This window comes from Rhipicephalus microplus, chromosome 10 (assembly GCF_043290135.1).
Source record: "Rhipicephalus microplus isolate Deutch F79 chromosome 10, USDA_Rmic, whole genome shotgun sequence".
NCBI lineage: Eukaryota > Metazoa > Arthropoda > Arachnida > Ixodida > Ixodidae > Rhipicephalus > Rhipicephalus microplus.
In genome coordinates this window covers 51519436-51535562 of record NC_134709.1, presented here as the reverse complement: position 1 = coordinate 51535562, position 16127 = coordinate 51519436, and the positions used below count along the sequence as shown (strand labels likewise).

At 46.5% G+C, this 16127-nt stretch overlaps 1 protein-coding gene and 1 long non-coding RNA gene across 2 annotated transcripts in view; both read left to right on the top strand.

The window, feature by feature from the left end:
- The window catches only part of LOC142774242 (uncharacterized), a 49470-nt gene extending 41898 nt beyond the window's left edge, over positions 1-7572 (top strand). The window contains exons 7-9 of the mRNA XM_075874631.1: positions 5052-5159; positions 6715-6882; positions 7295-7572. Coding sequence (XP_075730746.1) covers positions 5052-5159; positions 6715-6882; positions 7295-7572 — 554 coding nt within the window. The remainder of the gene's footprint in view (positions 1-5051; positions 5160-6714; positions 6883-7294) is intronic.
- Positions 7573-14002: 6430 nt separating this feature from the next.
- LOC142774721 (uncharacterized) lies at positions 14003-15644 on the top strand. Its single transcript, XR_012886523.1, has 3 exons — positions 14003-14130; positions 14457-14486; positions 15602-15644. It is a non-coding gene; the product is annotated as an uncharacterized LOC142774721 (long non-coding RNA).
- The last annotated feature ends 483 nt before the right edge of the window (positions 15645-16127 follow it).

Below are 16127 nucleotides of genomic sequence, written 5' to 3'. Positions count from 1 at the left end.
AATCCTTGTCCATCACGGGGTTTCAACAGTGCGTAGAACTAGTGCATATCCATGTGTCGTGCGGCGGATGAAGCAGTTAGTGTTCAGCGAAGTCGCGTTGGGCACCATGACGAAGCTGAATGACGACGAACGCCTTGCAGGTCAGTGACGGTTGAGTAGTGCTCCTGCTTGTGACAACGGACGACGCTGTTGAGCCCAGCAAGACGACGTGAGGACCATGTGCACATACGTAGTTTCGTGTTGTGTGTGTACAGTAACAACTTGCATGTGCGTATTAAAACACCCTTTCTGTTCCGCTTGGTAAACTCTCCATCAGCGTTGCATGTAGTCTCAACGTAACAGCAACCGCGTTCAACTATCACTAGCACCGTGCTCAAAGTCACCACGGTCGCAGAATGCTGACGCCGGTGAGTTTCACGCGGATTACGGACACAGTGACAGGACGCTGCGTCGGCCGCGTGGCGGAATGCAACCGTAGAAGGCGCACGACCGATCGTGTTGTCTGTACAGTTGCTGAATTAATGACGTGAAAGCACTCGCCGTTGTCAGTGCATCTAGCGCGCGTTCTCTCGTAGTTGCTTCGTTGTCGGTGAGCTGTTACTCCCTGTTATTACTCGGACGAAGCGATTTCGCTGAAGGTGTCCCGCAGGCTCAGAGTAATGAGCCCCGTTCCATTAGTTTCGAATCGTCCCGACACACGCGCTGCGCAGCCCACGTGCTTTCCGAGCCGGAGAGAGAGTCGTGCCTTCTGCTTTACATTCGGATGTAAACAAGCGAAGAGAATTTGCCTAGTCAATATGGCCGACTTCCGGCTTCATCCCGGCTTCACAACGAGTGACGTCAGGGCCTCTCCTTACCTTTCCTACCTCCGTGGGTATACGTACTGCGTGATTGAGCCGCTTTTTTTCCGACTCGGGACGGCTCCTGCGTTCATGATGATGATACTCCTTGGATGTTGCTACCCACTAAGGGGGATCGGCCAAGAGTCTGACTGATATACATACTAGACTTATTATTCTATATTTTTAAGTGCTAATATATGTTACAGGTGCAATTTTAATGAAGCGTTGCGGGTGTAATGATGATCCTGATGACGACGACGATGATGATATATTCTTTCTTATGTCGCTGACCCACAAAGGGAGAGGGGCCATGAACCTGGTGGCAGGATCCTTGATTGAATCACCTATGGAGCTAAAAACAAACACTCTATAATTTTACGTTAAAGAAAACACAGCTAATAAATTAAAAATTCGTTGAACAAACATTAAGACTACCAGAGGGGATGTTTAACGGAGATGAGGAGTTGTAATTAGTAATGCTAATAAGCAAATATACACCAGCACGGTAATCTTTCTGTTTCTTGTATGAAATCAATCACCGTGCACAGAGTAGGCATCCCTGTGGCTATAACATAACGTGTAGTGTCGTCAAATGACGATAAAATTAGTGCGACATTGATTTGTAATCAGCCCACGATTAGCACAGCGTCCTCGCTATCGTCGCCAATCTCGCGCGCAGGTAGCGCGCGTGCATCCGCGAGAACCCGCCGGCCACCTTTTGCAAGTTCTCATCAGCTCGTTCGAACGAACCCCACGAAATGGCTGGTAAGCGTACAAGGCTTTTTAACCATACCCTAACAGAAAGGTCACAGTGGTTTCATTGCGTTCTCGTTGAGTATATTGTTCCAGTGGGTAAGGCTTTCGCTAATCAGATAGGTGCAGTTTGAATAACGCTTGTCTACAGTCTGGGAGATCAGTCGGCCATTGCAGTCTACGTTTTTTAAAGATGGTCTTTCTTTGGGACCTTCGACGCAAACATTTTGGTCTGTCTGGCTGTCTGTATGTCTGTACATTTGTCTGTTTGTCTACCTTTAACGGCATCGGCTACTTGAAACGGCCGACCCCATCCGCAGCGCCCACCTATGTTGCTCCAGGTTGAGCGTTCATGTTTGTGCAATTGTCAATTAAAAAGCAATTATTGCGCATGTCTGGGGCACCATAACAAGTATATAATCTGCATGTGCTTCCCTTACTAGAAAAGGCATGCATAAGTAATTTTAGGGACCGTAGCGCTTATCGCGCTGCGCTGATCATGCAACGCTTGCACGGAAAGGCGAGTGTTTCCAAAGCTTTGCTAAAACGAAACGGTGGTGGCACCTACGCGTCGCTTTGCGTTCTACGCCTTATCATCTTTGACATGGGCGCGCACACCCGTCTCAGAGCCACGCGTTTTGTTTTCTAAGACATCTGCCAGATGGCGCTTATGGCTCACGTGTGACGTGACTTGATGCGCTCGTTCGCCTCCGCTGCACGCTCGATGCGCTCTAACGCAGCGCCTCCAGAATACCATTCACCGATTTCCTTGCGCAGAAAATCAAATAAATGTCTTGTTCACTCTCTCCACACGCAAGACTATCGTCTTTTGACGACATTTGCAGATTACATGCAGACACGGGGCCAATTTTTTTTCTCGAAAGTACGCAGTCCGACGCTGTAATGATGCCAATCATAGTCATACCGCATGCTGGGTGATTACGTCATAAATCAAACATGAAAACTTGTCGCTAACGCGAGTGTATATGGCGTGCGTACAGAGAGGGAGGGCGGAGATTTTCTTGAAGCTCTATTGAGAGGTCTTAGTGTTTTACCGGCACGGTGGGTTACAAGTCCGATCACATCCTGGTGGGGACTGATTGACTGCTTTTCTTTCCGGAGGACGGTCGATCACTCAATAAATCGGCTACTCTTGTCTTCACCAAACGAATAGGCGGTATGTACCGAGCCTTGATCTACAAGGGGCCAACACTATCGCCGCGCCATAATGAAAATCCGTTCGTATCCAGCTGTCCGTTCTTCGGCGTGCTGTTCCAGAGGACGTCAAAATTGCCCTACGGATCTCGGCGCGTAGCAAGCCTTTTGCGCGTGTGGGGAACGCGCGGACCTCCAAAATGGCGAGCCCGACGCTAGCGATCCTGGCGGATGACGTCAAGTGCATACTTCCTATACAATGACAAAAAAAAACGATAGAGGGAGTAGCAGCGTCCAAAACGTCCAATAATGCACGTCGAGTGCAACGTGGATGAGTTCCCATACGCCTCGAAGTTTATTATAGCAAAGGTTTGGCGGCAGGAAAATTCGTCCTATGTACGCAAATACTCCTGCGTGTGCAGAAATCTGGAAAATACCAATTATTTCCATTTTTCCAGAAAAATTAAGGTAACTCACGGGTGGCCGACACCAATTGTTGCTGTGTACAGACGTACAGAAATGCCTATAGCGCCCGTCCTGCCTAGGACGGACGCTAGGCAAACTAGCACCCGTCCCGTTTACGTTTTTCTTTTTGTGTGTGTGTGTGTGTTTGTTCCGCTGCGCTTGCTATGATGTACGATGCATAAGTTCTACACCCACTAACTAACCCGAATGTTTGCGTTCAAATGAGCCCAACGTTCGGCGGAAACTCCGCTCAACGAACAAAAATGCATGCGAAATAGATTTTTTTTTTCTTTTTTGCCCGAGGACGGATTAGAACCTGGGCACCCACAGTCCGAGAACGAGCGTTGTAACCACTCGGCTGTCCAGGCACGGTAGCAGATAAGGGTCTTATAAGAACCGTACGATTGCGTTACTGCAGATGAGGGAAAGAAAAATATAGAACGAGTTATAAAGAATGAAGGACGGAGAAATAAAGAAATAGACAGCAATAAAGATCAAAAGCCCCGCCCCGGGCCTTGTGACTAAGGTACTCAGCTGCAGGCCGGCAGGTCGCCGGATCGAATCCCGGCTGCGGCGGCTGCGTTTTTGATGGAGGCGGAAATGCTGTATAGGCCCGTGTGTTCAGATTCGGGTGCACGTTGAAGAACCCCAGGTGGTCGAAATTTCCGGAGCCTTCCACTACGGTGTCTCTCATAATCATATGGTGGTTTTGGGACGTTAAACACCACGTATCAATCAATCAATCAATTAGAAAGATAAAAAGTAAGTGAGAAAAAAGTCGTAGTCTATACAGCCGTGTATATAATACATTGCTATACATAGTATATTGCTATGGCAAGGGCGTGGGAAAAGAAAGTAAGGATTAGGAGGGCTAGAGCAGCAGCTCCGACTATATAGTGCTTAGCTGCTTAAAATTTTCAAGACAAATCCCTGTAACTAGCTCAACTTTCACTTATTCTGCAGAAGCTGCGCGGTCACTTTTTTCTCTCCACGCAGCAGCAAACCGTGTCTCACGGGCGGCCTACTCTCCGTCCACGTCGTCTTCGTCGTACGAGAGTTCGTCGTCCTCTTCCCACGAAGGCAGTCCCGATTACGATTCGCCGCGGCCCGTCTCGTCGAGAGCGTCCCGCTCCTGCGACCGTGAGTGCGCGGATGCTTCGTTCCGTCCGTATACACGAACGCCAAAGTCTATCACATAACCGGAAAAGGAAACTATTCGAGCTGTATAGAGTTCCAAGTAAACAAACGATACATGTGGTAGAGGCCTACCCCATATTTTGTAAATAGGGGGTAGGCGCCGTCGACATACTGGGGCGTTTGTGGCAGTGCGTAGGCTCCGCCCAGCCCTAAGCTGACCAGTCCCCTTTGTGATCGCGTGACAACTGGCACAGAAGCGCAGTGACCGCGCGAGCCTCCCGTCAGGATGCCTCACGCTTCTTCAGATCGATCGCGTCAGGTTCGTGGCAAGGTTATAAAAAGGTTTGATACGAAGGAGTATAAGAAGCAATAAAGCAAGTAAAACTAACACTTCATCTTGTTCGCGAAATTTGGGCAAGCTTACTCTGAGTAAACAACGTGCTGAACGTAACATCATGTTCATGCACTGACCTTCCGAGGCCATCTTCATTTCAGTACACGTCCTTCATTACATTACACTACAACACTGCCGCCTACTGGCCAACAATTTTTTTTTTGAAAATTCTTTTAAGTGCTTATCTCTGTATGTCAGGTTCAGCAGTTCAAGTGAAATCATATTCGACCAAACGCTTAGCAATGCCCTGTTTATGGAACTGTTTAAAATAATCTCTTTCCTTCCTCCCATACGCCGCCTTTCAGCGGTGAACGCGAACCCGGCGCAACTGAGCCCCCCGCCGGGATGGTACGGCAACCCTGGAGTCAGCTCTCCCACTCTCAGTGCCCCGGATGTCAGAAACAGAAGGACCGGTAGGTGAACGACAACTTGTCACACATTCGGGGGCCGTCACAAGGTGGAGTAAACGTATACTATACGGGTGGCGTCCGAAACTCGCTATCTGTGATGCGCTGCCCGCATCCGCTGTCTGAAACAGGTTTCTGCATGGTTTAGTCAGTTTATGCTCAGTCGATAAGCCACAGAAATCATGGCTGTTTCGCGCATATCGATAACGAGCTGAAGAGGAGCGCAAAATTACCGACTGTTTATTCAACATATGTTGTGCATCGAATTATAAAGGCACATATAAGCAGCAAGTTGAGAAAATTTCGAGCACGTATCGCCCTAATTACAACGTGTCATCTAAGAACTTTCCTTCTGCCAGCGAGAGTATAGACTACTTCACGGAGAAGTTTCAGTGCCACTATATTGGGCTTTTAACCTTTGTGTAGCGCATCTTTAACATCTAAACAGGACAGTGTTGCAGTATAGACGCATACACATGAAAATGGTTGAGTTGATGCACACGGTGTTTCACGACGTTGTTAACTAACATCACAATACACAAAATCAGAAGACACTGACTTAACAGGCCTAAATGGTGGAGCCCACATGTCTTGGGGCAAAATAGTGCAAGTGTCACTGAAGACGAACCTCGTGATTTCACGTGGAACGCCTCCGAGAATTCGCAAGGCGCGGCGTCCCTGCTTTCATAGAGTTTCCCAAAATTAACTAGAGGGCACTCTGGCGCTGCGATCGTTCAGTGACCATGGGAATGATGGGTAGTACACACATTTGCCTAGTCTTCGTACTTGCGGGCGGCGAATCGTACTTGCGGCTATGTTTATTGCTGTGTTTCAGTTTTGTATTGAAAGAAGAAAAAACGAACCCTTTTCAACTTAGTGACTTAATTCGAAATGGTAAGCCTAAAAGAATGAGGTTGTGAGGCGCAAACGGTGAACATTTGCTAATTTATGTTTTCATGAAAAACTAGTTTCAAGCCACACGGACACACACGGAGCCAGAAGCAGGCCAGCAGTACGAAAATTAGACAAATGTGTGTACTACCCATCATTCCCATGCTCGCCGAAGCGCCGTGTGTTGCAGCTCCCATAGACACTAGCGCCAGAGTTCCCTCTAGTGTAGGTATATTGAGAAACTCTATGCCTGCTTTTACCCAGGTCCTGAATCTCGTTCAGGCTGCGGCTCAAACTTACGCGAACTGCGGTGGGTCGGGAAATTTGCCCCATCTTTACCTGTAGAGATGGCCCTGAGTTCCCGCTATCCTCTTCAGCCACTACGCTGACGTTAATCTTGAAGAAATGGCGTTAATATCGAGCACTCATGTCACGACGTTGCAATCCACCAAAGGGGTTACAAGCGAAAGTCCCATTTCAGGTCAAAACTGCTATATGTCGGCTTTCAGATAGGAAGTGATGAGGGAAAAGAGGGAGGAGTTTGACGTCGTGCCGAGGGCTGCATAACACTGCCCAGAGAGCCACAGGTTGCCAACTGCTGGTCTAAACCGATTCAGTAATGTTCCACTTTAGCGTCTTCTTACGAGAGACATTGCCGTTGTCGCCGCAGAAGACGAGGTCGGTCGCTGGCCGCTTCCGGCGTCCGCCGTGACGGCCACGTGTTCACCGCGTGCCAAGACTCCATTCCGGGTCACCTCGGCCGACAAGTTGCGCGGACAGCAGCAGCAGCAGATCCAACTGGCCGCGGCCGGAGCCGGCGAAGCGCAGCAGATGGAGCGTACGTCATCACACTGATGTATCAGTTGGGCACGTTCGTGAGGGTTCATGGTTAAGAACGGCATAAGAACACTGTACACAAACGAAGAAAATACAAAGATGGATGCCGGACTCGCAATTAATCTTGATTCGCGTTGACTCTATATGTACGTGGTGTTTAGTATCGGGTGTCTCAGCTGGCGGATGAATCTGCGCAGAGCTTATAGACGGAGCGGACAAGGCGACGGCGAGAAGGCAACATTTTGTACAGTATAGAGAGAGGCCTAACATAATTCGGCACTTGGGCGGACAGATTGGGCTCGCACCGAAGTGCGACGATGACCCGAGATCTATTCGTCAGCTCCCCCACCCCATCTTTGTCTCTTCGCTCAGCTTGATTCTTTTATAGCCCCTGGGGATATCCCTCGCACCAGCCAGTAGTTCGGAGCCTCCATTCAGGAACCGTCATGAGTCGCTTGCTGGAATCGGACCCATGGGCGAGGAAGATTCCCGCGCGTTGTTTGAGGGTTTGCCGTCGGTTACGTCAGGCGCATCGCTAGAGATGCTGTGGATTGCATCATGTGCCTTAGTTGCCGCCCGTTGCGTCAGACAGCAGCTCGCTGGTTGCATCAGCCAGTCTGTTGATGTTGACACAACAACCATCGGACGATACGAACTTGAATACGCTGCCGAACCAGTGCAGTTTGAGTAGGACTCCCAGACATAACATTGGTCGCAAAAAGCCGTGGTAATACAAACCACGCAAGCTTCATAGTGCTTGCCTACTCAAGTACGAAATTTCTTGTTGCAGGGCGATGGATGAAAGGTGGTTGAAAGCAGTCCTCAATTCGAAAAAAAAAAAGAAACAGCATCAACGCCAGGAGTAATAAACAGACAACTCGCGAGATAGTAGTCACTTTGCACATTTCTAACAGTAACTCGTGTATCAGCATTCCGTCCATCCCCCTGCAAGAATGATGAGTTGGGCGAAGCGTCCACCCGTCCGTCCATCCATCCGTGCGTCCATCTGTCTGGCGACGAGCACGAGCCGCCGCGGCCCTCCACGCCTGCCGCTCCGCTCCGCCCATGGCCCACCAACGATCCGACACGAACGGCGACGATCCAGGAGACTGAGAGAGGCACTTGTTCCCCGCGCACCCAGGCACAGACCGCGCAGCAGCCAATCGGAGAGTAGTGATACAGCGCAATCTAGAATATAGCCACTAAACTGCAGTTTGTATGTACTTCTACGTGACAGCGCTGTCTATTATAGTGTACGGAGATGCTGCCAGTTACGCCTGACGTGGGACAAGGTTAGACCAAGAGGATCTTCACTCATAATATTGTATTTGAGTAAGCAATCCATAATAAATCTTGCGTGTTTTGCATTACCTCGACTTTATTAATATGTGAGGTTTAACGTCTCAAACCCGCAGTATGATTTAAGAGACGCCGTAGTGGAGGGCTCCGGAAATTTCAACCACCTGGGGTTCGTCAACGTGCGCCCGAATCTGAGCACACCGGCCTACAGCATTTTGGCCTCCACCGAAAATGCGGCCGCCGCAGCCGGGATACAATCCCGCTACCTGCGGGTCAGCAGCTGAGTGCCTTAGCCACTGGACCACCGTGGTGGGGCTTACTTAGGCTTTTTGTGTGACCACGTATATAAGTGTGTGTCAACGTGAATAAAGATGAGTTGCGAGTGCGGCGCCCATCCTTGCGTTTTCATCGTTTACGTATCGTGTTCTTGCGCCGTTCTTAACCATGTGCGTCACACCCTTGAGAAACCTTTGCATCCTGTGGAATTTGTGTGAAAGCCCGCGCAGAGTTTCCCTCCGGGAGAAGGGTGAGGGGGGGGGGGGGCAAGGTTCGTAGCAGAGCCTCACCCACCACATTAAGTCAATGTATGGGGGCAGACTTTCGCGCTCTCTCTCATAGGTGACTAGGGCAGGAGGGGGGGCGGCCACCTTATACACTACCTTTGTTATTGTAGTCACCACCGTAATCGACTATCTTGTGTCGTTTTCCTTTCTGAGATAGTGAACGCCCGTCACTTTCTGGTCGCACCGACTGCGCTGTGTGCGTAACAAAGCAGTGTTGAGATAGAACAGCGTCAAGGCTACAATTTTCGTACTGGAACAATATAGGTTACAAATGGCATAAACACTTTTCAGTGCACATGGAAGGCAAGATTACGTCTACGAAGTAATTAACCCGCACTACTAATTGAAACAACTTAAATGTAATCAAATTACATCTCATCATAAAGCTGGCTGCAAGTCAATGACATTTTGGCTATTACTTTTGAAAATTATTAAAGCTAGTTTGATATTGGTTTACGAAAAGTAAATCATTCATTCACAACTCGCGCACTTTTTTATTTGCAGCACAATGAGTAATACACATGACGAAATTTGCGAGCGCCCATGGTTTGTTTCCTGGCTGACAGCCTCATTATCAAACCATATAATTGATATTTCTTTTTATTCAGCAGTGTTTTGGGGTGAGTATTACGACAGTTTAGACAGGTGGTTAAAAAACTCTGACATAAGATCGATCGCGTCATATACTTATGTGCCTAGTTTTCGAATGTGAAAAAAACTGAATTTATTGTGTACAATTTTATCGCCCTAGTGTCTAAACTGTTACCCTTGAGAACACTGGAATCCTTCAGGTTTAACAAATTTTTAGCGTAGATTCTTCCAAAAGTAGTTAGCGACGCAGGAAGTTTTACAGAAGTAAAAGTGTAAATGGGAGCGCACGAACGTGTGTGTGCTCATCAAGCACAAGGAGGAAAAATTTCAGAATTTCAAGAGACCGCCTATCAACCTACTGGCTCTAGCGAAACACTCACTTTGCTGGATAGCGAACATTTTGAAGGTTAATTTCTTTGAGCATCTACATAGTTATCGTTTTCTCCAATGCAACATTATTTGTCACATAGTGTTGAAAACTAAGTATACTATCTCCACCGATCACAATGCCATCTAGCGCATGCCATTTATGCATACACCACGCATATAATGCTCAAGGCTTGAATAAAAGCAATGTTTTACACTTCGAAACAGTTGCTGTAGCGATGAAATAACGTGTTGGTATTAAACTAAAGCTGAATATTAAGAAGGTCTTGCCAGCCGCTTACATATTTACACTAGTCAGTAATTTTTTTCGTACGATGTTTAATCAGAACGATAATTACAAGCCGCCATCTTCTCGTTTTTTTTTTTTCAAATAGGCGACCAGGATAGCGTCAGCACAGACGACAATTATCTCACAGGTGGGTAATAGCTAACTTTTCAGTGTGTTACCGACAATTATGAAATAAATTTAGAAAGTTATTCAACACATGGTGTGTCCTTCTCAGGCATAGCTCTGCATTATGGTGGGAATATTGGACGTAAATGTTTATGTAGCATAATTGTTGCTTTTCCGAATCTCGTGCAATAACTACAACACAACGCGCCTTGTTTGGGTTCGCTTTCCTTCGCAGCACATGAGAGCAAGCGTTACAAAAGAGCATAAAGAGTTACAGTTCTCTTACACACACACCTAAGATGATTGGAAGGCGAAATACATCTTCTTTTTCTTCTAAGATGGTGCATTATTCCTGCACCGCCTCCCTCCACAAGCTTTTTGCACCTAATGTGGTTTTGCATAGCCTCCGAGATCGGGGTAACTTCACCTGGCTTTGCACTGTTTTCAGGATGTGCCTACGTTTGACTTATGGATGCGCCATCATGTGATATTAGTTGCGAGGACGTCATGACGTAATCACACATTTTATAGACGTGTGGCGTCACAATGACGTCACATGGTGAAGTCATCACGTGATGGTGCATTTTTGCATCACTCGTGTTGACGCAACCGAAGGAGGAGGCCGATGCAGAACGCCGGTCAATTTTCGCGTTTGATGAGGCACCTGAAAATTTTCCTAAAACTTGTACTGCGTTGTTTTGGCTTTCTCTCAAGGCAGGTAGTACTAACTGGCAGAACACGCTTTACAAAAAAATTTAAAAAAAGAACCTGTTTCATTGTTATAGCTTTTTCGCAATGCACATATCTCTAACAAGCAGAGCACGCGTTGCAGCAAAAGATCTAACGTTACGTTGGCACATTTTTTTCGCAAATTCAGTTGGGGGGAATAAACTTTATTTGCCCAACGGTCGCGCCCGAGGTTGGGCTGCCAGAGACCACAGGTAATATAAAACAAACAAACAAAACACTTTACGAAAAACAAGAAAATAGTGGTGTTGTATAAACATAAATTCCTCGTAAGGCAGTTAGAACTAACAGGCAGAACACGCTTTACAGAAAAAAATACACAAAAAACGTGTTTCATTGTTATAGCTTTTTCACAGTGCACATGTCTCTAACAAACAGAGCACGCTTTAAAGAAAAAAATCTAACGTTACGTTGGACTATTTTTCTAGCAAATTGAGTCGGGTTGAATAAAATTTATTTGCCCAACAGTCGCACCCAAGGTTGGGCTGCCAGGAATCAACAGTTAGTATTAAAAACAAAAAACACTTAAAAACATAAAAAACATCTGTGTTGTATCAACATAGCTTCCTCGTAAGACAGTTAGTACTAACAGGCAGAGCAAGCTTTACAAGAGAAATTAAAAAAAAAAAAGCGTGTTTCATTGCTACAGCTTTTTCGCAATGCAATTATACCTAACAGGCAAAGCACGCTTTACAGGAAAAGATCTAACATTATGTTGGCATATTTTTCTCGCAAATTGAGTTGGGCTGAATAAAATTTATTTGCCCAACGGTCGCGCCCTAGGTTGGGCTGCCAATAATCCACAGGTAGTATTAACACACAAAAAAGCATTTAGAAAACAAAAAGAAACAGCTGTGTTGTGCTAACATAGCTTCCTCGTAAGGCAGTTACACTAACAGGCATAGCACGCTTTACAGGAAAACGTCCAACGTTGTAATGCGCAGGTATCGCTTACTCGCAAGACAACTTGTGCTAACAAGCAAAACGTGCTTTACAAAAAAAAAAGTCAAATGACATGCGTCGACATTACTCGCAAGGCAGACAGTACTAACAAACTAAGAATGCTTTAAAGAGGGAATGAAAGAAAAAAACAATTTCGGTACCATTGATGTGTGCATCCACAAATTAGTAGTTTTTGAGTTTTTGCGACTGATTCATTACCATCACGGCTACATTTACAAAAAAAAAATCACCGCCATATCTCTAAAAATTGAATGGTGTTAGAGGAGCTTGCTTGGGGGCGCACGGGACGTTTCTTGGTGCGACCATTTCCGTTGGAAAGCTTGTTAACAAGCCAGCACATTATGTGTACGTTGAAGGCAGCGTTGGGCACGTCAATCGGCACGTTAACCATCTGCCCCTTTATGCCACGCTGGCTGCTGCTGCCGCGAGTCAAATGCCTAACGCTCATAAATGGCAAACGCGGAACTACCAGGCGTTCTTCAACGGGGTTGAGAGCAGGCATGTGAGGGCGCTCGGGAGAATATCGGTACCGGTGCGCAAAGCTTATCGTAGGAACTCGTCACGTGCTGCCGTGCCCTACGAAGCCACGGGAACAAAGTTGACGTAGTCGCGAGAAGGCGAGCGCGTGGGCCGTCGAAAACCGACGCCTTTGGCGGCGGCTCGCCATCTATTGAGCATTGTTATAACCAACGGAGAGGCGACCGGAGAAGTGTTCTCAGAGAACACTAGTGTACACGCCGGTGGCCACTGAATGAACAGGACGCGAGCTTAAAGAGCAAGCTCCTAAAAATTAAAATGTTAGAATTTGCAAGCGAAAACGCATTTTTTCTGGTACTCTAACATTGTTTGTAAGTTGAGTTACGTCCTACTAGATGTACTTCACTAATTTGCATTCGTTCTTCTTTTTTTCAGATTCCAGGTAGGTACTTTATTCGTTGTTACAATACACAAGAATAATATAACTAACATCAAAAATTCAGGTTCGCAACGTATAGCTGCTTCTCGGAATCATCTACAACGATGAGTTACGTTTCGTGTCACTGTGGAAATGAGACCGAGCATCGCGAGTGCAATCTCGACTCCACATTTAGACATGCTATGCAAGCAGTACGGTACGCTATTGGCAATAGCATGGCTAGCAAGAACGCTTTGTTAACTGGGCCATTATTAATTCTCCTACCTACACTAATTAGCCGTACCGAATTCTAAACAAAATAACGCTTGCATTTTAATGTTTACACCGATAGTGAGCCTAGTAGAATGATCTGCGATTGCCAGTCATCTTGTTACGTAACTTCGTACATTCTTTCAATATCACCGTATTCGACACCCATGCCAGGATTGCAGACTACAAATGTGTTGGCACTCGAAGCGAGCACCTTCACTGGGCGTCCCGAGACTGATGGCAAGCCTGAGGACGTACCAGCTAGCAAGAGTACTTGCTAGCGTCCCCTTCGGTATTTGCCAAGTCCATTGCTTCTGCTGCTACTGGTTTGAAAGACGCAGGTTTCTCGTTTTGTTGACGGGGACTCGGCGACAAAGCCATTTCCTGTTACACCGCTTCAGTGATCCTGTTCGGGGAGAGAGCAAGAGCGCTGCCTCCTGTACCCCCTTCCCCCCTCCGTAGCACCTGTTTTCGCTTATGGGGCGAAAAGAGGGGCTACCGGGGGTACAAAAGGTGGCGGAGTGGGTCAGTAGAAGAGAAAGAGCGGTCGAGTAAAGACGTATGGACGGCCGCTCAAGTGTTTCCCTTGTGATGTTCGGAAGTGCATTCCCTAGTGCCTGTAAATAGTGTAAATAAATCCAATGTACTCTGATCGAACTGTCCCTTCTCTAATCGGTATTTTGTACAAGGAAATCACTAAGCTGCTGCTGTTGCTGCTGATACTACTACTACTACAACTATATTACTACTACTACTACTGCTACTACTACTACTACTACTACTACTACTACTACTACAAGTACTGCTATTAGTACTGCTACCATTAGTAAAACTACCGGTACTACTAGTAGTTCTACTACTGCTACTATTACTTCTTGTTTTACCAGTGTGCTATTACTGCTACTGCTTAATACTACTACCACACCACTGGCACTATGTTATGTAGTCACAATGGTGGTTCTTGTGGCACTACAACGCCGACGTCACCGTTATGAACGCACAGCACGCACGTCGACACCTCCAGCTCGTGGTGGCTCCTGCCCGTGATGGTATTCGGTGCGTGCGCGGGCCTCGTCTTGCTCGCTGTCGCCGCTCTGGGCACCACGTACACCTACCGCTCTGTGATCGCGCGCATCGCTGGTAAGTCGGCAGCTGTGTACGCCGTTAGAGTCGGGCTAGTTGGCACGAAGTAGTTAGTTAGCTTAAATTAGATAAATAAATGATGAGGAAGAGCAAACAGACAGGACGAAGTGCTAGCGTCATGTCGTCTCCTTTGTTCTTTTTTGCTCTTATTCGACGTGTCTCAAGTGAGTACGTGTTCACTACGTTAATTAGCATGTGATCAAGATTTCGATGAATAGCTCATCACAATGGGCGTAAATGTACTTGCGCGGCTATGCGTTTGTTCTGTTGTACTCAATTCGTAAGTACATTTATGAAACTAAGTACCCTTTCTCTTTCAACAGCAGCAGAAAAAGCCGCGAGTGAACACGAGGGTACGTATGAACATTTTTTTCTACTTATATAGTATTTCTTTCCTTTATTCTTTTCCTTCTTTGTTTTTCCTTCTTTCGTGCCGCATTTCTTTCTTTCTTTCCTTCTTTCTTTCATAAAAGGTGATTTCTTCTGTCTCTACTTATACGTCACATTCTGAAGCTGTATAGTGCGTGCGTTAAGGAACGGGCATCGCATTCGACTGGTCTACACATTTCAAACAATGGTACAAGCTTTGACGAGCCTGTCGTCGTTCGTGGTGATTCGTATTACTTGCATGGTTCACACAACGAACGAACCGTCGTTCTATTAAAAACAAAAAAAAAGGGGGGGGGGCGGAGCACCTCGGAGAAGGAGGCGCGCCTCGCATATTCTCTTTGTTTTCCTCTTGAGTTCCACAACAGTCCCATGGTTCTCTTTGCATTTGCCTCAGACGACTCACAGGCCAAAGCCACGTTTTTTTAAATTCTCGGTCGATTGTATTGATACCCCTTCCCTTCTCGAAAGCTTTCTGCATCAAACGTGGTTTTACACGGCTTCAGAGATTGGAGGCAACGGAAGCTTTCTTGGATGCCACGTGGTTTTTGCAATGCCTCCGGGATCGGCCCACTTTTGACCAAGCGACGATACGATGCCACGTGATGACGTTAGGTCACGTGGCGTCGGGTGCAAATTTTGGTGATCTGTGACATCGAGATGACGTCTTAAGTTGACGTCATCGCATAGTTGTTTTCATTACTCGCGCTGACGACGACGTTGCCGACGCTTACAGCCACTTTTCGTCTATGGCATATAAGGCTTCCGATTTAAAAAAAAAAAAGCGCTGTGCAAGACACCACCGGGAACACTGCAGCAGTGACAAGTCCATTATAAGACGCAGAACTCAGCGAATAACTCAAGCTATCTCGCAATAAGCTCGGGTTGCTTTGCAAGAGGTCTCGTCAGTCGCATAGAAACATTGCATTAATTTCTTTCCTCTGTTCGGTGCAGCACTTTTGCGCAATGCCTGGGGCTTGCCGACTCATTACACTGAAACATAGTAACATAGTTTACAGAAATATAATAATGATGTACGCGTGTCTTCTTATTATCTCTATTTCACTGTGTCTTCGCCTAGCGGACTTCGGAAACAGAAGCATCCTCCTGACGGAAGACGAAGGTATGTACGCCTTCGCTTAGGCATGCTTGCGCGTGGGTCTCCGGCTGAAGTTCCAAATTATCGCCTTAAATTATCATAGCGTAGGGTGAGATGACTCATTGGACACCTGTTGATCGAGGAGGAAAAGACTAGTTGTATTAACGAAAGAAAAGTTCAACTCTACTGAATGAACACGAATATGTATTTTATTTATAAAAAAACTGCGAGATGAGTGAACTGAAGAAAGGTGTTTAATAATCGATAAAACCTGCCCAAAGAATAGAAACCGTCGTGCAGCGAACTACATTCTTTACGACATATAAAAATAAATGTATGCTAAGCTTACGTAAAAATCTCGTGTTGCCATAAATATTATTTCATTTCATTTTCATTTATTTTCTCTTGATGCACAAGGCGTTACAGAGAGGATAGTGGAAGAACAAGTAACAATCTGTACAAACAAATGGAGCATGTTTTAAAAGGGTAAGCGTTTATGGTACTCTTG